The sequence below is a fragment of the Podarcis erhardii genome (genome assembly GCF_964252035.2).
Source record: "Podarcis erhardii genome assembly, chromosome: Z".
Classification (NCBI taxonomy): domain Eukaryota; kingdom Metazoa; phylum Chordata; class Lepidosauria; order Squamata; family Lacertidae; genus Podarcis; species Podarcis erhardii.
Window position 1 is genome coordinate 32,545,724 of NC_138504.1, and position 22,351 is coordinate 32,568,074.

Consider the following 22,351-nt stretch of genomic DNA (forward strand, 5'->3'; position numbering starts at 1 on the left):
TATAAATCTCTCTATCTTTCTTGGACCGGCTCTCTCTTGGTCTTTATACAAATTTCTGTAATAGTTAAGGAATTCGCTCCTAATTCCTTTGGGGTCAGTTCTCTCTTCTCCCTCTCTTATTATTTTGTTGATTGTACCTTGCTCTTTCCTTCTTTTTGTTTGCCAGGCAAGCCATTTGCCTGGTTTATTCGCAAATTCAAAATTCTTTTGCTTAAGTCTTTTAATATTCCACTCTACCTCTCTATTTATTATTATAGCAAACTGGGTTTGTAAAATTTTTATTTTTTCCTTTGTTTTTAAGCAGTTAGGCTTCTGGGATAGTTTCTGTTCATTTTCCATTATCTGTCTTAGGATCTCCTCTTTGTTTTTCTCTCTGTTCTTATTTTTGATTGCGTTCTGTTGGATAAAGAACCCTCTCATTACCGCCTTTCCTGCATCCCAAACTACACTATCCTTTGTTCCCTTACCACAATTGTCTTTGAAATATTCTGACAGTTTTTCTTTTGCCATTTCCACTACCTTCTGATCTTCCAGAAGGTAGTCTTTTAATCTCCATCTAAAAGTTCTTGCCTCTAAATTTTCTAATTCTAATTCTATTGGGTTGTGGTCTGATATTATTTTTGGTCTTATTTCTATTAGTTTAACTCTTGGACATAGTTCATTTGAGATCCAGATCTGGTCTATTCTTGAGAGTGATTGGTTAGGTTCGGAATAAAATGTAAATTGTTTTTCAAGAGGGTGCCTAAGCCGCCATATATCCACCAAGTTGCAGTTCTCTACCATGGAGAAGAAGGATTTTGGTAGCTTTCCTTCTTTATTTACTCCTTCTCTAAGCCTGTCTATCCCCAACGAGACAACAGCATTCATATCTCCCATCAGGATTATTTTTTGATCTGCATATTCCATTAGTATTTCTTCTAGTCTTTTAAAAAACTCGGTTTTGCTACCGTTCGGGGCGTAGATCCCCACAATCATCAGCTTTTCCCCTTGCCAGTTGATGTTAACCCCTATCATCCTCCCCTCTTCATCTTTAAACACTGTCTTGGCTTCTATTTTGTTTCTGATGTACAATACCACCCCTCTTTTCTTTACCTTATCCAAGGCTTCAAATTCATTTCCCAACCGTTTATTAATTAACATCTTTCTATGTTTTCTAGCGACGTGCGTCTCCTGCAGACAGATAATGTCTAGATTTTTCTTTTTCAAGCATTGTTCAATTTTATTTCTCTTATTTTTGTTATTCATCCCATTAATGTTCCAGCTCCAAATTTTTAGCCCCATAGTGCTTGGTTTTTCTTTTAGTTATTTTTTGTGATCTTTCCGTCTATTGTATGTTCTCTGTATCTTCTGTTTCCTCTTCCTCCTCTTCTCCTGACCCACTCCCGCCCTCCTCCTCCCCCTCTGCCGCTCTTGATTCTCCTGGTGGGGATCCCTCTGCTCTTCCTGCTCCATATACCTCCACTTTAAGCTCTTTATATTTTCTAAGGAATTTCCCAGTTTCCTCTTGGTTTGTCAGTTTATGTCTTTTACCCCTGTAAACAAAGGAAATCCCTTCTGGAAATTCCCACCTGAACTCGATCTTATTTTTCTTCAATGTCTGCGTCAAGGATTTGTAAGAATGTCTCCTTTTGAGTAATCTGATTGGGATGTCTTTAAAAATAATTATATAATTACCATCTATGTTCAGTCTCTTTTCTCTATTCCTCTGGAGTATCCTGTCTCTCATTTGTTTATCTTTGAAGGTAACCAAACAGTCACCTATGAGTTTCTTTGCTTTTATTGCATTAGCCCGCATTCTAAATGCGTTCAATATACTGTTGTCCATTTCCTCTACTGTTAGGCCCATCCACTCCGCCAGCTCTCTCGTCAATCTTTCTCTAATATTTTCATTTTGTATCTCTGCTACCGCTCTGAACCTCAGATTCACCTGCCTCTGTCTTAGTTCATTCATCGCTATAATATCTTTCATTTCTTCCTGTGCCTTATTTAACTCCAACATTTCTGATTTGATCTTTTCTTTATCTCTTTTCATATCCCTTAGTTCTATCTTTGTCTTTTTAAGTCCTTCCTCTGTGAGCTGTGTCCTTCTAAATATTTCTTTTATTTGGCCCTTTAGTTCGTTCACTGTTTCCTCCATTTTTTTGTCTATTTTCCCAATCCTATTATCCACCAATTCAAGCTTATGTTCTACATTCGCTTGGCTTTGTTTTATCTCCGCAAACATCTTCAGAATATCTGACTTAAAGTCAATCTCCTGTTTTGAGCCTCTCCTATCTCCGGGGGTCCCCCCATTCGCTCCCTTCTTTCCTGTATATGACATCACGTTTTTTTTGTTTCACTCCTTCTCCCCAGTAATTCCTTTTACCCCACGGTTATCTTCTTTTTGTACCTCCCGTTATTTCTTTATATTCACTTATTCCTTATCAATATTTACATTCTTTAAATTCACTTATTCCTTATCAATATTTACATTTCCTACCTCTACTTGCTTCCCTGAGTGCTCTAAACAATAATGCTCTAAGCAATCATTTCTCCCAACCTTTTAGTCCAATTTTCAGTTGTAAGGCGGGATTCAAAGAGTTTGGTAGAGTAGGAGGGCTAAACAGGAAAGAGGGATTGCACGTAAAAACAAGTTAAGAGGGGAGGAGGGAGGGGAGGGAGCGAAGATCAGTCCGTCTCACACCCGCTCCATTTTGTCTTCGGCGTTCGTCCAATCAGCTCTCTCACACTCCCGCTGGGTCTTTGGAATGTTCTCAAAATTCTTCACAAATTCCACGTTTTTTAGTCCCCCGTCTCCACGTATATGAAAGAGGAGATGATCTCTCATATACAGTTCTCAATGTGAAATTAGTGGAGATCACAGACCTTTTCTATTTGCCTTCTCGCTGCCTCCGCACTCCTTATTCAGTCTCTAAATGGCGGCGGGGGCTTCTCTTCCGGGTTTTCTGGCTCGTCGAAATTATATTACAAAAAGAAATGAGAAGCGTCCCTTCCTTACTCCACACTCCGTGCTCAGGTTGTAAAAGACGGCGGGAGTTTCTCCTCCAGATTTAAGAAAAAAAACAGCAAAGCGTCCCTTCTTTACACCTCCTGTTCACCAAAGAGGTTCCAGTTGTCACTCAACCCTGGACCCTGTCCGAGCCCCTCCACCTCTCAAGGTTCACTTTATTCTATGTTTCTCCGGGAGGGATATTCTTGAAAGGGAACCGCGTTACCGCCCGGGCAAATTACTCACTTTCTCCTGCACTGGTTTCCCACCGCGTCCTATTTGATTCCGACTATCCGCTGAACTCCGTTGACTTCTCTCTGTTGCTCCGAGGCTTTATTTTCTACTCTTTGCTACTAAGTTGCAAGCGTCGGAGTCCTTTTTTTTTTTTGAAAGCGAGCCGCTCTTCCTGCAAGCACAGGGCTTCGCTATCTGAAGGTGAGAAATGGCTCCCCTCGACCCTCTAGACCTCTCCGCCGCGCTCTTCGCCTCTTACGAGGTTACCTGGCAGCCGGTTTGGTCTTTTCTTCGGTCATGCCGGGGCTAGACTCCTTGAACACCCTTCACAGGAGTTTTGGGGGGTCTCCGCGCCCTGGAGTTGCCCCTATCCTTCAGAATAGCTCGGGTTTTCGCCGTGCAGTGAAAACCCTGCTTGCGCTGGGATCGCGGCTCACCGGAAGTGACCCCCAAAATCTTTTTTAAAGATATTTGCATTTTGCATTTGGCAAGGAGAGTTTAGACCATAACAGCATAAAGAGAGCCCTGCTGGATCAGGCCAATGGCCCATCTAGCCCAGCATCCTGTCCTCACCGTGGCTCCCAACCACATGCCCACAATGGGAAACCCACAAGCAAGATCTGAACACAAGAACCCATCCCTCCTGTGGTTTCCAGCAACTGGCTTTCAGAAGCATTGCTGCCTCCATCAGAGCACAGCCATCATGCCTAGGAGCCATTGATAGCCCTCCCCTCCATGGATTTGTCTAATCATTTTAAAGCCATTCATGTTGGTGGCCATAACTGCCTCCTGCAACAGCAACTTCCATCGTTTAACTGTGCTGCATGCAGATTAGACCAATTCATGGAGGAGGAGAGGGCTCTGGATGGCTACAAGCCACAATGGCTCTGCTCTGCTTCCACAGTCAGAGGTAGTACCAGTTGTGATTGGGTTCTGCTTTAGGTTTGGGCTGGGTGTTCATCAGTATGTGGATGATACCCAGCTCTACCTCTCTTTTAAATCAGAACCAGTGGGGGCGGTGAAGGTCCTGTGTGAGTGTCTGGAGGCGGTTGGAGGATGGATGGCGGCTAACAGATTGAGGTTGAATCCTGACAAGACAGAAGTACTGTTTTTGGGGGACAGGAGGCGGGCAGGTATGGAGGATTCCCTGGTCCTGAATGGGGTAACTGTGCCCCGAAGGACCAGGTGCGCAGCCTGGGAGTCATTTTGGACTCACAGCTGTCCATGGAAGCACAGGTCAAATCTGTGTCCAGGGCAGCTGTTTACCAGCTCCATCTGGTACGTAGGCTGAGACCCTATCTGCCTGCGGACTGTCTCGCCAGAGTGGTGCATGCTCTGGTTATCTCCCGCTTGGACTACTGCAATGCACTCTACGTGGGGCTACCTTTGAAGGTGACTCAGAAACTACAACTAATCCAGAATGCGGCAGCTAGACTGGTGACTGGGAGCGGCCGCCGAGACCATATAACACCGGTCTTGAAAGACCTACATTGGCTCCCAGTATGTTTCCGAGCACAATTCAAAGTGTTGGTGCTGACCTTTAAAGCCCTAAACGGCCTCGGTCCAGTATACCTGAAGGAGCGTCTCCACCCCCATCATTCTGCCCGGACTCTGAGGTCCAGCGCCGAGGGCCTTCTGGCGGTTCCCTCATCGCGAGAAGCAAAGCTACAGGGAACCAGGCAGAGGGCCTTCTCGGTAGTGGCGCCCGCCCTGTGGAACGCCCTTCCAGCAGATGTCAAAGTGATAAACAACTACCTGACATTCAGAAGACATCTTAAGGCAGCCCTGTTCAGGGAAGTTTTTAACGTGTGATATTTTACTGTATTTTTGGTTTTTATGTAAGCCACCCAGAGTGGCTGGGGAGGCCCAGCCAGATGGGCGGGGTATAAATAATAAATTATTATTATTATTATTATTATTATTATTATTATTATTATTCTGCTTGCAGGTTTCCAGCAGGCTCCTGGCTGGCCACCCTGGGGACAGGATGCTGGACTGGCCATTGGCTTGACCATGCAGGCTTTTACTGCATTCTGATGGGGCACCACAGCAGCAGTGAAGGTCCATGAGGGTCAGGAGGTGCTTACCTTCGGGTGAGGAACTGCAGATGTAGTGTGGCAGGTGAGGCACCTGGCGTCTCAGGGGAGGGTCCTCTTTGAGGTCCCCTACTTGCAAGAAAACCTTTAGAAGAAAAGGAAGGATTATGCATGGACGGCTTTGAGTCCTGAGACCCAAGCTCAGTTTTTTCACAATGAGGATGATGTCTAGGTGTCAAATGGGTTTTAATGGCTAAGAATCGTAGAGTTGGACGGGATCCAGAGGATCACCCAGTCTAACTTCCTGCAATGCAGGAATGTGCAGCTGTCCCATGCGGGGATCAAACCCACAACCTAGGCATTATCAGACCCACACTCTACCCAACTGGGCCACCTTCAGAGAGGATATATTAGTTTCAATTTATCCCTTCAGGAACCCATGTGTGTGGGTTAAAGAGAGTTTTAAAATCCCATCCTTGGCAGCAAAATTAGAAGTATAGGAATTAGGCTGCAAAGCCTCTTCTTGAGTAAGCCCAGTAACAAAGTAAGCTGGCTTCCACCTTTCTTACCCCTCTAAGCAAAGAAATCAGACAACAGACTATGATTACTAACTCAATAGTCTTGCATTGGTCTTCAGCTACAGCAGCAGTACAAACAATGCAGGTAAAATACTTATACAGTGGTACCTTGGGTTACAGACACTTCAGGTTACAGACTCTGCTAACCCAGAAACAGTACCTTGGGTTAAGAACTTTGCTTCAGGATGAGAACAGAAATTGCATGGCAGCAGCAGCAGCGGGAGGCCCCATTAGCTAAAGTGGTGCTTCAGGTTAAGAACAGTTTCAGGTTAAGAACATACCTCCAGAACGAATTAAGTTCTAAACCCGAGGTACCACTGTATTTACAGTCAAAACAGTTTCGGGCTTGTGCCTAGGAATGAAGCAAGCATAGAGCATGTCTAGTTGAGGAGAGAGTAAATGGAAGAAACAGGAATTTATATACAGTGGTACCTCTGGATCCGAATGGGATCCATTCCGGAGCCCAGTTCACATCCTGAGTAGAGCGTAACCCACGACTGTGCATCTGCATGTGCGTGGGTCGCGATTCGCCGCTTCCACGAATGTGTATGATGTCACTTTGAGCGTCTGCGCATGCATGAGCGGCAAAACCCAGAAGTAACGTGTTCTGTTACTTCCGAGTCACCGCAGAGTGCAACCCGAAAATACTTAACCTGAAGCTACTTCAGCCCGAGGTATGACTGTATTGAGTGCTGGGATAGCTCAGTTGGTACAGCAGGGACCAGCAACCCAGGAAACGCCTCAGCTCACCTTTCCACCTTTCCTTGATGTTTTTTGCACTGGCTGCATGTTGCTCTTCCGCCTCAGAGGAAAGATCCCACTGTGGTCCCTCACCATGAACTCTGGCAATGGACAAGAAGGCCCAGATCCTCTCCATGGCAGCCTGGGTTGCTGCTGCTCCTTCTGGAAGGAGAGAGTTCTCCTGAGCATGCAGTGATTGACTACGGAAATAGTTGGGCTCCCAAAAGGTATTTTCACATGCTGCAGGTGGAGCCTCAGGCTTTGAGGTGGCAGAAGGTCCCTCTGACAGAGATGGGGGTCGCGTTGGCCACCCTTGGTCCCCTGAAGATTCAAATGGCCTGTTTCTGGCCCTCAGCCTTTTGGTCTCATTTTCTAGCCGTTCACTGAGGCTCCTGGCAAGAAGGCCAATGGCTCTGACTTTCTCTTGTTTGCTTCTGTGGGGAGAAAGTCTGGACATTTCCGATGGGGCAACATCCAGGTCCCTCAGCCTTAGAGGGCTGTGACTAACACTAGTGCGAAACAAATCTGAGCTTCCGGTCACTTCTGCTATCTTGGACGCCTCTGGGCACTCCTCACTGACAAGACAAAAGAACCAGAAAGGAAGGAAAACATTATTCAAAAACCCAAAAATAGCACTGGTTGCTTCAATCCTATCCCACTCCTCAGCACCTGGGAGCAATGGCAACCATCTTACCTGGGAAACCCCACCTCACCCCTCAGAAGAGCACGTGATGTTTGGCGGACCCAATGAGAGACTTCCGCTTCCTGAAATGGAAAAGAGCATCCACTTTGCAAAAATGCTGGAATTATTTTATAGAGCAAGCTTTTCCCAACCTGGTGCCCTCCAGTTGGAATCTCATTTCCTGTCATTGGTTCAGGTCCTCTCTTCCAGAGCAGCAGAAAACAAGCTTGCTCCATTTTCCATGGGACAGCCCTTTAGATATTTGAAGATTGCTATCATATCTCCTCTGGGTCTCCCTTTCTTCAGCCTACCCAGCTCCCTCAGCCATTCCTCTTAAGGCTTGGTTTCCTTTATCAACTTGATCACCCTCCTCTGTCCACATTCCCATTTGTTATTATTCTTCTTAAATTGCAGCACCCAGAACTGGACCGAGAACCCCAAGTGGGGTCTGACCAAGGCAGAATAGAGCAGTACTATGACTTCCTTTGATCTGGACACCATACTTCTGTTATTGCAGCCAAAAATAGCATAGAGGGTTTTTTTTTTTGCTGCTGCATCACACTGTAGACACAGGTTAAGCTTGTGGTCTACTAAGATCCGTAGATCCTTTTCATAAGTCCTACTGGCAAACCAGGTGTTCCCCCATCTTATATTTGAGCAGCTAGCTATTCCTGCCTACATTTGTCCCTATTGAAATTCATTTTGTTAGTTTGGGCCCAGTTATCCAATCTGTTAAGAACATCCTGAATCCCAATTCTGTCTTCTCCGGCATTAGCTAGCTCTTCCAGTTTGGTGTCATCTGCAAATTTGATGAGCATCCCCTCAATTCCTTCATCGAAGTCATTTATAAAGACATTGAGGAACACTGGGACCAGGACAGAACCCTGCTGCATTACCCTTTTTTGCTGCTCTCTCTTGGACTTTTGAATTACAGCTCAGCAACCACTCTTTCCACCTATCAAACACACATCTTATATCCTTACCGGGCTCCAGTGATGCTTGGCATACTTTGTTGACGTGCTTCCTCGGTTGAACTTCCCGCCCACTTCCTCCTCTGTGTAAGTCTTTCTCCTCCTGCTTCTGCTGAAGGCTTCCTTCTGCTTCCTCTCCACCTCTTTTAGCCTCCTCTTCCTTGCCTCCTGTGCCTCCCTTAAAGCTCGCTTTTCTTCCCGGGCCATCTTTCTCCTTTCTGCCATCTTCTGCACCATAAATTCCCGTACCTCATCAATATTGTAGGGGATCCTCTTCCTCTCTCCATCCAACCTGGGCTGGTTCTCCATTCGGGAGGTCTCCTTCACCCTCCCCTTGTGGATGGCTGAGAGTATTCTGGGGCACATCCACCCAGTGTCTGCAGATGCACTGTGGACCTTGGGGGAATCCTTGGTTTCCATCCCATCGGAGCAACCTGCTTTACCCTTGCTTCCAGTTTGCCTTTGCAGATTTCCTGCCTCCCTTTCTAGATCTGGATATTCCTGGTTCCTGCAGCCTTGGCAGATTTTGTTCAATCCTGCAGCACCATCTGCTTCTCCAGCTTCTGCTGTTCCTCTCTCCATGGCATGATCTTTGCGGTGCGTGCCACCTCTCCTTCCTAAAGAGCTTTGTTCTACCTGGGACATGGTCAACAAACCTTTTTCCGGTTCTGTGGAAAGCATAAGAACATCAGAAGAGCCTGTTGGATCAGGCCAATGGCCCATGTAGTCCAGTATCCTGTCCTCACAGTGGCCAAATACCCTTAAGAACCTGGGAATCAAGTCAGACTTCCTCTGGAGCTGTCAGTTCCATAAGAATCAGTCCAAAGGGGGCCCATCCAGTTCAGCACCCTGCCCTCACCATGGCCAATAAGATGTCCACAAACAGGACCCACTTTCCCTTTCTCTGGTTTCCAGGAACTGGGTTTATTTTGTTAAACCACCAGTTAACAACGAGGCAGCAATGCAACAAACCATGCTTGTTTCAGTGGAGATCTATTTTCACACTTATTTTTAAAGCTTTGCTCTCCAGAAATGGGAGTGGGGAGGAAATGTCAAAAGAGGACATACCTGGGGTGCCCTTTGCTGCCATCCATAGAGAGCTGCTGTTCCCTGGCCTTGGGTATTTCTGGGGTTGGCCCAGGATCCTCCTGGCCAGCTTCTGGCCTTCCCTCCAGGCAGAAGGACCAAATAAATGGGCTCCTAGATTAAACACATCAGGAAAAGGGTCTTTGAGGAGTGAGAAATTCTCCAGACAGCTGCATTTGTACCTGCAAAAACTCTGGAACTCCCTCCTTATTGACATCAGGCAAGCAGCTTCACTGTAATCTTTTCAGCCCCAGCTAAGAACGGTTTTCTTTAGACAAGCCTGTCCAGGTGTTTAGAAAGCTGAGTTAGAATCTATTTTCACACTATTATTAACTCTTCAGATGTACTAATTTATCATTGTTACAGATCATTTTATTATTTATCTTTTTTTTATAAATCACTTGGAGGGTTTCTTCTATGATCAAGCAGGGTTGTGAACAACATAAGAATAGCCTGCTGGATCAGGCCAGTAGCCCATCTAGTCTGGTCTCCTGTCCTCACAGTGGCCAACCAAATGCATCTTGGGAAACCTGCAAGGAGGATTCCTGTGGTTTCCAGAAGCAACTGGTATTCAGAAGCATTGACCATAGAGGCAGAGTAGAGCCATCCTGGCTAGTAGCCATTGATAGCCCTCTTCTCCATGAATTCTGTTCCTTTCTTAAAGCTCTCCTTCACTGGAGGTTTTAAGTGGATGGTGGATGGCCATCTGTCAGGGATTCTTCGGCTGTGATTCCTGCATTGCAGAGGGCTGAATTAGATGGCCCTTGGGTGTCCCTTCCAACTCTACAATTCTAGGATTCTTTGCACACCTACCTGAGCCTCCTTTCCCGTTCCTCCTTCCCATGAATAGATGAATATTTTACAGCCAGTGTGGCTTAATTTTTCATTAACTGCTTCAAATCACTAAGTCCTAAGCGCTTTGCCTCTGACCTCTGACCTCCCATCCATCTCACCACTGACAAACGATGAAAGGGACCTTCCTGGCGACTGAGGCTGACAGTTCCCCTGATGAATGTGGGTGGCGGCGGCCCTCCCTGCGAGGGAGGCACACTAGGCATTTTTCAGGCCACTCGTTAAAACAAAGCAGGAGGGAGGAGGAAATTATTGTCTATTTCATACATTTTAAACAGGGTTCAGCGAGCAAAAATCCCCCTCCGCTGATAGAGCAGGAACAGGGGATAAGTTTACAAAGTTATGCCTGGCACAGGAAAAAAAAATAGATAGAGAAAAGTTTTCTTTCCTGTCTCATAACACCAGAACTTGTAAGCATCCAATGAAGCAGAAAGTTGGAAAGTCCAGGATGGATAAACGAAAGTCGTTCTTAGTTAAACTGATGGGCCACCAACTTCAATGGCTTTAAAATAGGACTGGAAAAATTCACGGAGCAGGAAAGGTTTATCAATAGCTAATCTTCATGAGAAAGCCAGTGTGGAAGATGGAGTGGTTAGAGTGTTGGTTGGGAAACTAGGATTGTTGTTGTTTAGTCGTTTAGTCATGTCCGACTCTTCGTGACCCCATGGACCAGAGCACGCCAGGCACTCCTGTCTTCCACTGCCTCCTGCAGTTTGGTCATGCTGGTAGCTTCAAGAACACTATCCAACCATCTCGTCCTCTGCTGTCCCCTTCTCCTTGTGCCCTCAATCTTCCTTGGGCTCCATGATCACTGCAGATGGTGTCAGCAGCCACGAAATTAAAAGACGCCTGCTTCTTGGGAGAAAAGCAATGACAAACCTAGACAGCATCTTAAAAAGCAGAGACATCACCTTGCCAACAAAGGTCCGCATAGTTAAAGCCATGGTTTTCCCAGTAGTGATGTATGGAAGAGAAAGCTGGACCATAAAGAAGGCTGATCGCCAAAGAATTGATGCTTTTGAATTATGGTGCTGGAGGAGACTCTTGAGAGTCCCATGGACTGTAAGAAGATCAAACCTATCCATTCTTAAGGAAATTAGCCCTGAGTGCTCACTGGAAGGACAGATCCTGAAGCTGAGGCTCCAGTACTTTGGCCACCTCATGAGAAGAGAAGACTCCTTGGAAAAGACCCTGATGTTGGGAAAGATGGAGGGCACAAGGAGAAGGGGATGACAGAGGATGAGAAGGGTTCAAATCCTTCCACTTGCACATGAAGCTCACTGTGTGGCCTTGGGACAGTCACTTTGCCTCTCAGCCTAACCACCTTGCAGGGTTGCTGTTGTGGGGATTAAATGAGGGGGGACATGCTTGGGTTGGGAAATAACTGGGGAATACCAGTTAATCCTGAAGTCCTGCAAAAGAAAAAAAATGGCTGGCTGGCTGCATGGATTCAAAAAGCATGAAATGCAGGAATGAATGAATGAAGAATTGGTCCAAGCAGCACACACACAGTCCACCATAACTTTACCTCTCTCTTTCTGAGACATCTCAGGGGGAGGAATCATGTGCGATTTGCGCCTCTTCTCCTTTCCTGACGTTCCTCTGCGGCCTTCACCAGTGAGAAAAGTCACATGATACATTAAACTCAGATTTTGACAATGCACCACAAAACCACAAATATATATTGGGGGCGGATTCTCCAGCAGCCAAATTCTGCTATGACTTGGACATTTCAGCACCTTCTTTCAATCAAAGAGTTCTGGGAACTGTAATTTACCTCATGTTGTCCTGCAATTGTATACATACGATTGTGTATCATCTGACCCATCTACTGCAATTATTAAGTTTGCAGGTGACACCACCATAATGGGTTTAATAACAGGTGGAGACGAATCAGCGTATAGAGGGGAGGTCCAAACAATATCTACATGGTGCCTAGGGAACAACTTGCACCTTAATATCAGCAAGACAAAGGAGATGGTGTTGGACTTTCAGAGGTAGAGAGAACAACTAGCCCCGCTGTACATCGGGGAGGGCTGTGTGGAGAGAGTCTCTTCCTTTAAATTCCTAAGAGTTTATCTCAGTGAAGACCTTACTTGGAAAATCAATACAACCCAGGTGGTTAAGAAAGCCCAACAGAGACTCCATCTCCTCAGAGCATTGCGAAAGAACAATGTCAATCAAAATTTGATGATCTCCTTCTACCAGTCCACAATAGAAAGTGTCCTTTCATACTGCATCATGGTGTGGTACGCTGGTTTGACATTAACTTGTAGGAAGTGCCTACAGAGGGTGGTGAATACAGCACAAGATATTATGGGCTGTCCTGTGAATCTGCTGGATGACATCATGGAAGAACATTGCCTCAGGAGAGTGAGTTAAATTCTCAGGGATGATTCACACCCTGGCTAGCACTTTCTTGATCTCCTGCCCTCAGGCAGAAGATATAGAAGTATGATTAGTTGTACCAACAGGGTAAATCACAGCTTCTATCTGTGGGCTGTTAGGCTGCTGAATGAAAATATAACAACAGGGCAACTGACTTTCAAGTTTGGTGTGTGTGTGTCAGTAAACGAGGGGAAATAAGACTAAGAGATCTGAGTGGGGGGTGCTCATGTAATCTCACTGTATACAAGTTGTACAAGTGACAATAAAGTATTTCAATTTCAATTTCAATTTCAATTCCCAGCAACCATCAACAGATTACAGTGCCCAGAATTCTTTGCATGGGGAAATGTGCTTTGAATGTGCACACAGTCTTTATAGGTGAACTGGTGTAACATTAACAATAATTTTGACAAACTGGGCAAATTCCTGCACGAGACAGCTATTAGCCATGGTGGCAGAGCTCTATCAGAAGCAGTGGTCCTTTGAATACCAGTTACTTGAAGCCACAAGGAGGGAGGCTGATCATGTGCTCGCATCCTGCTTGTGGGTTCCCATAATGGGCATCTGGATGGCCATTGTGAGAACAGGAGCCTGGACTAGATGGGGCCCCTTGGCCTGATCAACCAGGGCTCTTTGGGTGCTCTTGTGAAACCTCCAGGCCAAGAGGCAACCTATCTGGATTCCTAGGTTGTTAGAGGCATTCGACCACTGTGAGAACAGGATGCTGGACTAGATGGACCATGGACCTGATCCAGCAGGCTGTTCCTATTCTCTTAATAATAATTCTTTGCAGGGATTTCTGCATTGCAGGAGGTCCCTTCCAATGCTACAATTCTGTGATTCCAAACAACTAACTTACCTTCAGAAGCTGGATCTGGAATGTCAGCGATGTGGGCAGCCGCCTTGCCAACCTTCCTCTTGAGAGTCCTTGTACCCAGAGTGGGGGCACTCCCCTCTCCCAGGGCACGGACAAGACACCGCCGTTGTTGCTCCAGTATCCGCTGCTGCAACTCCTGCAGCTTCTTGTCTGGAGGGGACTTGCTTTTGAGAGCCTCCAACAACTTCTGAGCAATATGGCAATGTCCTGGGATGCTGGCTTTAGATTTGGCCAGGTGGCCCCCACCCTCCATCCCCCAGCCTTCAGCTGGGGTGACCAAGGAAGATGGATGGAGCTCCATGGACCCCCTTCCGATGGATGGATCTTGGCAGGATGACGCAAGCTGGGAGTCTCGTCGATGGGCCAGCCTCTACCCCAGAGTCACAGGATTCAAGGTCCCAGTCCTGGGTGAAGGGGTGTCTTGTCCATCCCAAAGGAATCCTCCTTCAGCCTAAGGGAAAAGCCAGGAGGGTCATTGCAGAGTCCCACCCACACATTTGCAGAAAAGAGGAATCCAACAGGTGCAGCTTCCCAGGCAGGTAGGAGCAAGAAAAGGAGCTGAGGAATTCAGAGCTGGCCCTGGTGTTTGGCTGCCTGAAGGGGAGGTCAAGGTTGCTCTCTGCCCAGACTGGCGGTGGGAAGCAGAAGCTCTGAGACCCTTAGCACCATTCAAAACTTCATTAAACACAATGGGTAGAAGGGGAAAGGATTAGTTTCTGAATTGTACTATATATTGCTTAATGTAAATTATGGATCTATGGAACCACTTAAAAGATACGGGAGTTGGATATTGGCACATAAATTGTTCCTGAGGATTGCAATAAAATTTCAGAACTGCAGCCACTAAGGTCTGTTTCCAGTTTTCTTAGGGAAAACTCCTTGAAATCACTACACAGATGGTACTGCATTCCTTTGCAAATGTAAAAAAAATATGTTTTCTTCTGTATTACCTTATTGTTGGGGGGATTGCAATAAACTTGGTACATAGAACCATAGAATCATAGAATAGGAAGGGAACCCAAGGGTCATCCAGCCCAGCCCCCTGCAATGTAGGTTTTCATTTATTGTGTGGGAATGTCAATTAGTGCAAAATTTTTGGAATTTAATTTTGACAGAAATTATAACTATTACCAAAGACACTATTGTTTGTTATACAAAATCAATGTGACTGAATATTTTTGATGATACCAATGTAGATATATTGTCAAAATAATTGGTCATATATCATATTTTTCCGTATATAAGACTAGGTTTTTTCCTTTAAAAAGAATGTCAAAAACCAGGTGTTCGAGAAGGCAGAGCTCTGTACATTATATATAATATTGTATAAGTAGAGAGTATATTTTTTACCATATATATGCTGGCATCTGCCTATCTTGGGAGACAATGGAGCACCCGCCATATATATAGTATATAGTATATATACTAAGTATACATAATAAGACCCTGTGTGGTGTAGTGGTTAGAGTGTCGGGGTAGGACCTGGGAAAGACCAGGGTTCAAATCCCCAATTATCCATGAAACACACTGGGTGATATCTTGGGCCGGTCACTCACTCTCAGCCTAACCTCCCCACTCCCCGTTTAATCCTCCCGAGGCCAAGGGAGCCTCATAGCCGAATGGGGGGATTTGAACCCTGTGCTCTCCCAGGTCTGAGCTTACGATGGAAGGGTTCACAGCATTAACACCCCTGAAGGTAGCAGGCTTGGATTCAAGCAGAAATCAGGTATGGCTCTGTCTCCCAGCTGGCCAGCCTGTAGTCTCACACAACTCAACTCCGAACTGTGGCTTTTGTCCTTCTAACTACCAGGCAGTTGAGGGAGGAGGGACCCACCCATTATTCATCTGGCACGGAGCCACTTACTTGGTTACTTTAACTACCAATATTTAGTCCATTACCTTGCCAGGAAGCTAGCCTGGCTATTCCAGGAATTAAATCAGTACTGGATCCAGGAATTAGAAGGGGGCTCAGGCCAGGGGTGCCAATCTGAATAAAATATGGGGTGCAGGTAAACCCCACCCCACATAATTGATCACATGCCACAGCAATACCCATCAACTTGGGGGAGGCCGGCCCCCTAAAATTTTTTATTGGGGGGAGAGCAGAAGGGACCTTGGTCCCCAGGAATTGGCTCCTATGGGTCAGGCATACAGTCTAATACCCTCCCCAAATAAATAACAATATTTTGAAACAACAGAGAGGCAGAGACTCATAAATAAATAAATAAATAAATAAATAAATAAATAAATGGGATTTCCTTGTGAGTTACCTTCTGTTGTAGCGTGAGGTTTGTGATTTCAGCTCTCTTGACATAATATGCTGGAGACAGTTCTCTACTAACACTTCTTTATTAAAGCAACAAGACTGGGGCCTGAGGAGGGGAGAGCTACATTTATAGGGACAGGGAACTAGCTAGAAGGATACATTTTGGAGGGAACAATATCAGGCAATCACAGTCCTGCCTTTTGGAGGAAACCAATAAGACAGAGGATCCAAATACAGCAGCTTAAATGAACCAATAGTAGCTGTACCCTCTGGAACCAAAAGGCAGTTACTTTACCCTAATGCAAATACAGACAATAATAATACAGATATAAAATCCTTTGACTCAATACACAACACCTTCCTCTCGGGACACGGGTGGCGCTGTGGGTTAAACCACAGAGCCTAGGGCTTGACGATCAGAAGGTTGGTGGTTTGAATGGGGTGAGCTCCTGTTGCTCGGTCCCTGCTCCTGCCAACCTAGCAGTTCAAAAGCACGTCAAAGTGCAAGTAGATAAATAGGTACTGCTCTGGCGGGAAGGTTTCCGTGCACTGCTCTGGTTTTCCAGAAGCGTCTTAATCATGCTGGCCACATGACCCGGAAGCTGTACGCCGGCTCCATTGGCCAATAAAGCGAGATGAGCGCCGCAACCCGAGAGTCGGCCACAACTGGACCTAATGGTCAGGGGTCCCTTTACCTTTTACCTGCCTCTCACCAGGACTTCCTGCTGCAGGATTTGGCTAACATTTCATGCCTGGGTCAGCAAATGCATTCAGGATCTGTCTCTCTGCAACACTACGGACTCCTGCAAGAGGCAGGGGTGGCTTGCCTATTTAGATGGCTTTTTAAAATTAATGGAGGAGCAGACTATTGATGGCTACAAACTAGGCATGATAGCTATCCTCTGCCTCCATAGTCTGCAGGAGGGCAGAGGGCTCTTGTGTTCTGGTCCTGCTTGCTGGTTTCCCACAATGGGAATCTGGTTGGCCACTGTGAGAACAGGTTGCTGGGCTGGATGAGCCCCTGGCTAGATCCAGCAGGCTCGCCTTATGCTCTTAACAGTTAAAACAGATCATAGCTTCATAGAATTGTAGGGACTCCAAGGGTCACCCTTTAAAAACCTGATAAAATAAAGGAGATTTATTTGCAGGTTACCTGTCTCTCGCTGTGACTTCCTGCTGCAGGATTCGGCTAACATTGCATGTCCTGGATCAATGAATGTGTCTTGGGATCCCTTCTTCTGCATATGTGGAGAGCATATGTGGGGCATTTCATTGCTTTTTCTCTGCTGGCAACAGGCAACACACGCCTCCGGTTTATGTTTTCCCTGACAGCAGCTGTGTGTATCAACACTTGCCTGCCTGGGCTTGCCAGTTCCTGGCACTTCCTTCTGTTGGAAGGAGAGAGGAGGAGGAGGACCTTGGCAGCATGCAGAGTCAAGCCTGCACACCTCCCTCCCTGCTGCTCTCTTGTCTCAGTTTGTTGCTCGGGGAATAGACATTCCACAAAGCTTAATGTTAAACTGTGGAACTCCCTCCAGCAGGAGGCAGTGAGAGCTACCGACCTAGATGGCTTTAAAAGGGGGATATTGGGTTAAACCACAGAGCCTAGGGCTTGCCGATCAGAAGGTCAGTGGTTCAAATCCCCATGAAGGCATGAGCTCCTGTTGTTCAGTTCCTGCTCCTGCCCACCTAGCAGTTCGAAAGCACATCGAAGTGCAAGCAGATAAATAGGTACTGCTCCAGTGGGAAGGTAAACGGCGTTTCCGTGCGCTGCTCTAGTTCGCCAGAAGCGGCTTAGTCATGCTGGCCACATGACCCAGAAGCTGTACGCCGGCTCCCTCGGCCAATAAAGCGAGATGAGCGCCGCAACCCCAGAGTCGGTCACGACTGGACCTGATGGTCAGGGGTCCCTTTACCTTTACTTATTGATGGCCCACTTTGTCTATGCTCTGCCTCCAAAGTTGGAGGCAGCAATGCTTCTAGATACCAGCTGCTAGGAATCGCAGGAGGTGAGAGGGCTTTCCTGCTCAAATACTGCTTGTGGGTTTCCCCCCCCCCCCTTAAGGGGCATCTAGCCCTGCAACGCAGGAGCCACAACTAAAGCATCCCTGACAGGTGTCCATCCAACCTCTGCTTAGAAACCTACAGTGAGGGAGAGTCCACCACTTTCGGAGACCACAAAATCACAGAACTGTAGGGTGGGAAGGGACCCGCCAAGGCAGGAATCCTAGCTGGCCCAGACTGGGGAAACGGCGGCCACCTTCGGCGAGGTCCCTGTGCGATCAGCAGTACAGCAGGCTATGGCCGTTGCTCCAAGCGGAGTCACTTCTCTCGCGTAGGGGCTCCAAGCACAGAAAGGTGGGAGGAGGCTGGACAACAACCCCCTTCCCGTGGATCGAGACCGTTTCGTTCCAACAGCGACCAAGATACCGGAAATGAGGGTGCTCGAGTCTAGGCGACCCCCGAAGGAGGGCGCCCCGTGGCGGCAGTGGGACCTTCATAATATTTATATTTTAAATCCAAAGCCGGAGATGGGGTAGAATGGGAAAGACGTTGAAAAGGAATCAAGTCCTTTAAATTCAAGACAAGTTTCCAGTCCTCATGACCCAAGAGGATTTTATTTTATTTTATTTTATTTTATTTTATTTTATTTTATTTTATTTTATTTTATTTTATTTTATTTTATTGGCGCTCGGGGTGGTGGTGGGGAATATAGCCCTGCGTTAATCAGCCCCCCAACTTCATCCTTACAGTTAAGCTTACTTTCTGTATTTGAGGCAGGGAGACATAAGCACCCGCCCTCCCGCGAAAGCGCGCAGGCGGGCGGGCGGGCGGGCGGAGAGGTGGGCGTTGACGTCAGAGCCGGGGGCGGGTCGCCCTGCCTCCACGGAGTCGGGGGTCCGGGTGAGCGCCGTTGCCGGCCGGCTGGAGGCGGAGGAGGCGCTGCCCGCCCCTGCCCGCCTGCCTGCCCTCCCGCAGCGATGTCCCTGCTGGCCCCCGAGAACGACCTGCCGGAGCCCCCCGACAAGAGGTTGCATTCCAGGTAGGGCAGAGTGGGGGCTGGACAGACAGCCGAGGCGAGGCGAGGGGCGCCTCCTCCTCCTCTTCCTCCTTTTCGCTGCCCCCCTCAGCGCTTTGCGTTCAGGGGCGAAAGCTTGCCGGGTTCCAGGAGACATGGGGCTCCTCCCCGCTCGGGCCTTGGGAGGTTTTCCAGGAAAGAAGGTTGCCTCCCTCGCCCTCCGGGCTGGAGGCAGCCCCCTCCCCGTTTCCCCTCTGCGGGGTCTCCCTAACCCCAGGACCGTCTGCATCTCGCGTGCTCTCTGCGTGGTTCTCAGCCATTATTAGGAAATTGGTCTATTTCCTTTTGGGGGGTGTTGAGGGAAGTGTCATCTAGTTTCCCAAGGAACTCTGCTGCTGGCTGCAATAGGTAGCCGAGGGTCTGCCGAGTCGGACCGCTGCAGGTTCCAGCACTCACTGGCAGCAGCTATCCGGAGTTTCGGGCAGAGGAAACTCTTCCCCCCTCCAAAAAATATAAAGTAAGGTTCTGCTTCTCCTGGGATGAATTAAATAGGAACGAAGGATTGCACCTTCTACCGAGCCAGACTGCCGTCCCATTTAGCTCAGTGTAGTCTACTACACAGACTGGCAGTGGCTCTCAAGAGTTTCAGGCAGTGGGGCGTGCTCAGCCCTTCCTCTGAAAAGTACAGTGAAGTTCTAGTCCTCATGGTTCCAAATAAAGGACTGAATTAAACAGGAAACATAGGGGCCTTCGACACCCTAGCTTGTGGGTGCACCAATGGGGATGCTTTGCAACCCACGGTGACCCCCAAAATAAATTGGGTGAAGCAGGGCTGGACAGCAGTGGGGATCCAGAGGTGCTTGACTTTTTCTTAGGATGTCCTAAGGACTCATAGGCTGCACCTGCATTTAAAGTGCTGCAATACCACTTTAAGACAGCTTCCCCTGAAAACTCCCGGGAATTGTAGTTTAAGGGTGCTGAGAGTTCTTAGGAGATTCCCCCATACCCGTCCCAGAGCTGCAGAACCTAGAGTTCCCTGGGGAAGAATTAAACCACACTGGGAACGGGGAACAGGGGCCTCCTAACAACGCAAAACCCCTGAACAAACAACGGTTCCCATGATTCTTTTTTGGGGGGGAGGAGCCACAGCTGTTTAAAATGGTATATAATCCTGCTTTAAATGTCTAGTGCTGGCAAGGCCTCAGAAAAATTGCAGGTGTATATCTGTGATTCTTGCATTCCAGGGGGTTGAACTAGATGACCCTTGGGTGTCCCTTTCAGCTCCATGATGATTAAGGGCCTGATTTTGCAGAGTCAGAAATGCTGGGGTGTGCTTTAATTGTGTATTGCAGTGGAACTCCAGGATTTCTAAAAAGGCCTTGGGTGCTGGGTCTGGATCCAGGGGAAGACCACCCTGCAAAAGGGGGTGGGGGTGGTAGAGAAAGCATATCCATTGTGGCTAGTATCCATTGATAGCCTTGCTTGCCCTCTGCCATGTCACCTCTTCCCTCTCTTTTTCTCTGCCTGGAACCCTGGAGAGCTGCTGATGCTGCCAGCCAGAGCAGGAAATGCTCGTTTGCATAGGAAGCCCAGCATTACTTACTTTGACCATCAGCAGTTCTCTGGGTAAAGTCCTAGTCCTCATGGTTATGAAGAAATCAGAACCTGGGGCGTTCTGTATGCAGCACAGATGCTCTGCCACTGAGCTACAGCCCTTCTAGGCCGGAATGAGGTCGGAATGGCCTACGTTCCTGTGCCATTTGGAAGCCATTTGCCATGGCCAGAGAAGCCTAGACCAGGGCTACTACCTCGCTGCTGGATCAGGCAGCTGTTTCTCTGGCCCACAAGCTGCTTTGCTGCCCCACCCCAAGGCCCAGAAACCACAACCATGTTGGATTTGGAACCTGGTCCCTAGAACGTGGGCTCCTCGGGGGGGGGGGGGGAGAGAATGTCAGGCGGGAACAGGGGCGAGCAACCACTTTTGGAAGGGGCCAGTGTTTCCTTTTCCTTTGCAATCCTCTACTTAGCGAAAATAAAATTACAGGGTTCATTCCAGGGACCTGCAGTGAGGCAGCTTCTGGATTTACAAGATTTGCTAGGAGAGGAGAGTCCATGATCCCCAAGGCCCCATGAAATGTTTGCCTGGTACTGGAGCATATTTCTCTCTCCTGTTATAATTCCTGGCTCCCCTTTAAACAGAAAAATAATTACGGGGGGCGAGGGGAGTTTTTTAAAAGAGGAGTCTGCTGGATCAGTCCAGCATCCTGTCCTCACAGTGGCTGAACAGTTGCCTGGGGAAACCTGCAATCAGGACCCGAGCACAAGAGCAACACTCCTCTCCTGCGTTTCCCAGCAACTGCTGAGAAGCATCACTGCTTCCAACTCTGGAGGCAGACAATAGCCATTGCGGCTAGTAGCCTTGACAGCCTTCGCCTCTTCCAAGAAATTACCTAATCCTGTTTTAAAACCATCCAGGATGGAGCCCATACTGCCTCCTGCAGGAGGGAGTTCCATAGTTTTGGGCCGACAACGTTCCATCATGGGATGTGAGTTACTTATCTGATTGTGTGTATGTGTGTGTGTTTTAAAAAAATATAGATGGGATTTTTAATGGCTTTCAGGGCAGATAAAAGAAAGGGCTTCTTCACGCAGCACATAGTTAAATTACGGAACGGTCTCCTGCAGGAGGAAGTGATGGGCACCAACTTGGGTGGCATTAAAAGAGGATTAGGCAGATTCACAGAGGAGAAAGCTATCTGTGGCTGCTTGCCAGGATCCCAGATGTTGGAAACTGCAGGAGGGGAGAGTTGCTCTTGTGCTTGAATCCTGCTGCCCATAATCGCCATCTGGTCCTCCACTTATGTGGAGAGGATGTGAAGGTAGATGGGCCACTGGCCTGATCCAGCAGGGTTCTTCTAATGCTGTTTTGGAACCTCCAGGTCCAGAGGCAGCTTAACTGAATTCCTAGGTTCTATGGAGCATTTGGCCACTGTGAAGAAAGGGTGCCATTGGCCTGATCCAGCAGGCCTTAAGTTCCTCTTGTTTGCATTGGTGCTGTTCCCACCCCCAGCCCTTTCCAGATCCTTCCACGTCTCTTGTGTATTGAGCAGCTTCTGAAGGAGCTTGCACGAAGCCGGATGCAAATCTTAGCACGATTTAAACAAAGAAGAGTGAAGCAAACACATGCAGGCCACTCATCTGAGCTGGGAACAGAGATGGCATTATGGGATTCCGGGGGACAGATGCACAGGGTGGGCAGACTAGCATTCCCAGAAGCATGGTGAAACAATCAGAGAAACAATAGTGTCTTTAAGAAATGTGGACAGAAGACAGGCTCTTGTCAGAATTTGGCCGGCTGGGAAAGGGTCAACAGGGTGACTCTGTCAACTTCAGTTTGTCTGGAGTTTCGTATTTCCCTTCTCTTATCTTTATGAGTTTACTCCTGCATTGCAGGGGGTGGGGCTAGATGACCCTTCAGTTCTACAGTCCCATGAGTCTGTTGACATAAATGCAACAAATGCAAGGGGGAGGAAAAAGAAGTGCAAAAAAAGCAGTGTGTGATATCTGGGAGAGACTTCCTATTAGGTTGAGAGAGGACTTAAGGCCATTGGCTGAACTAAATTTAATGTTGT

General features: G+C 47.5%; 2 protein-coding genes across 4 annotated transcripts in view; one reads left to right on the forward strand and one right to left on the reverse strand.

Moving 5' to 3' along the window:
* Window positions 1–17,113, reverse strand: part of CCDC187 (coiled-coil domain containing 187) — a 33,246-nt gene extending 16,133 nt beyond the window's left edge. The window contains exons 1-9 of one of the 3 annotated variants that reach the window (XM_081846918.1): window positions 16,854–17,113; window positions 16,058–16,177; window positions 13,417–13,885; window positions 11,698–11,778; window positions 9,300–9,431; window positions 8,244–8,899; window positions 7,273–7,343; window positions 6,588–7,153; window positions 5,311–5,404 (exon numbers count right to left, since the gene is read on the reverse strand). In XM_081846918.1, coding sequence (XP_081703044.1) covers window positions 5,311–5,404; window positions 6,588–7,153; window positions 7,273–7,343; window positions 8,244–8,899; window positions 9,300–9,431; window positions 11,698–11,778; window positions 13,417–13,735 — 1,919 coding nt within the window. In that variant the 5' untranslated portion in view covers window positions 13,736–13,885; window positions 16,058–16,177; window positions 16,854–17,113. Of the gene's footprint in view, window positions 1–5,310; window positions 5,405–6,587; window positions 7,154–7,272; window positions 7,344–8,243; window positions 8,900–9,299; window positions 9,432–11,490; window positions 11,666–11,697; window positions 11,779–13,416; window positions 13,886–16,057; window positions 16,178–16,853 lie in introns of those variants that run through there. The other 2 variants (XM_081846919.1, XM_081846920.1) reach the window with 2 other exon arrangements.
* A 1,478-nt stretch (window positions 17,114–18,591) lies between these two features.
* Window positions 18,592–22,351, forward strand: part of GPSM1 (G protein signaling modulator 1) — a 53,791-nt gene continuing 50,031 nt past the window's right edge. Inside the window, exon 1 of the mRNA XM_081847056.1 lies at window positions 18,592–18,743. Within this exon, the coding sequence (XP_081703182.1) occupies window positions 18,682–18,743 (62 nt within the window). The 5' untranslated portion in view covers window positions 18,592–18,681. The remainder of the gene's footprint in view (window positions 18,744–22,351) is intronic.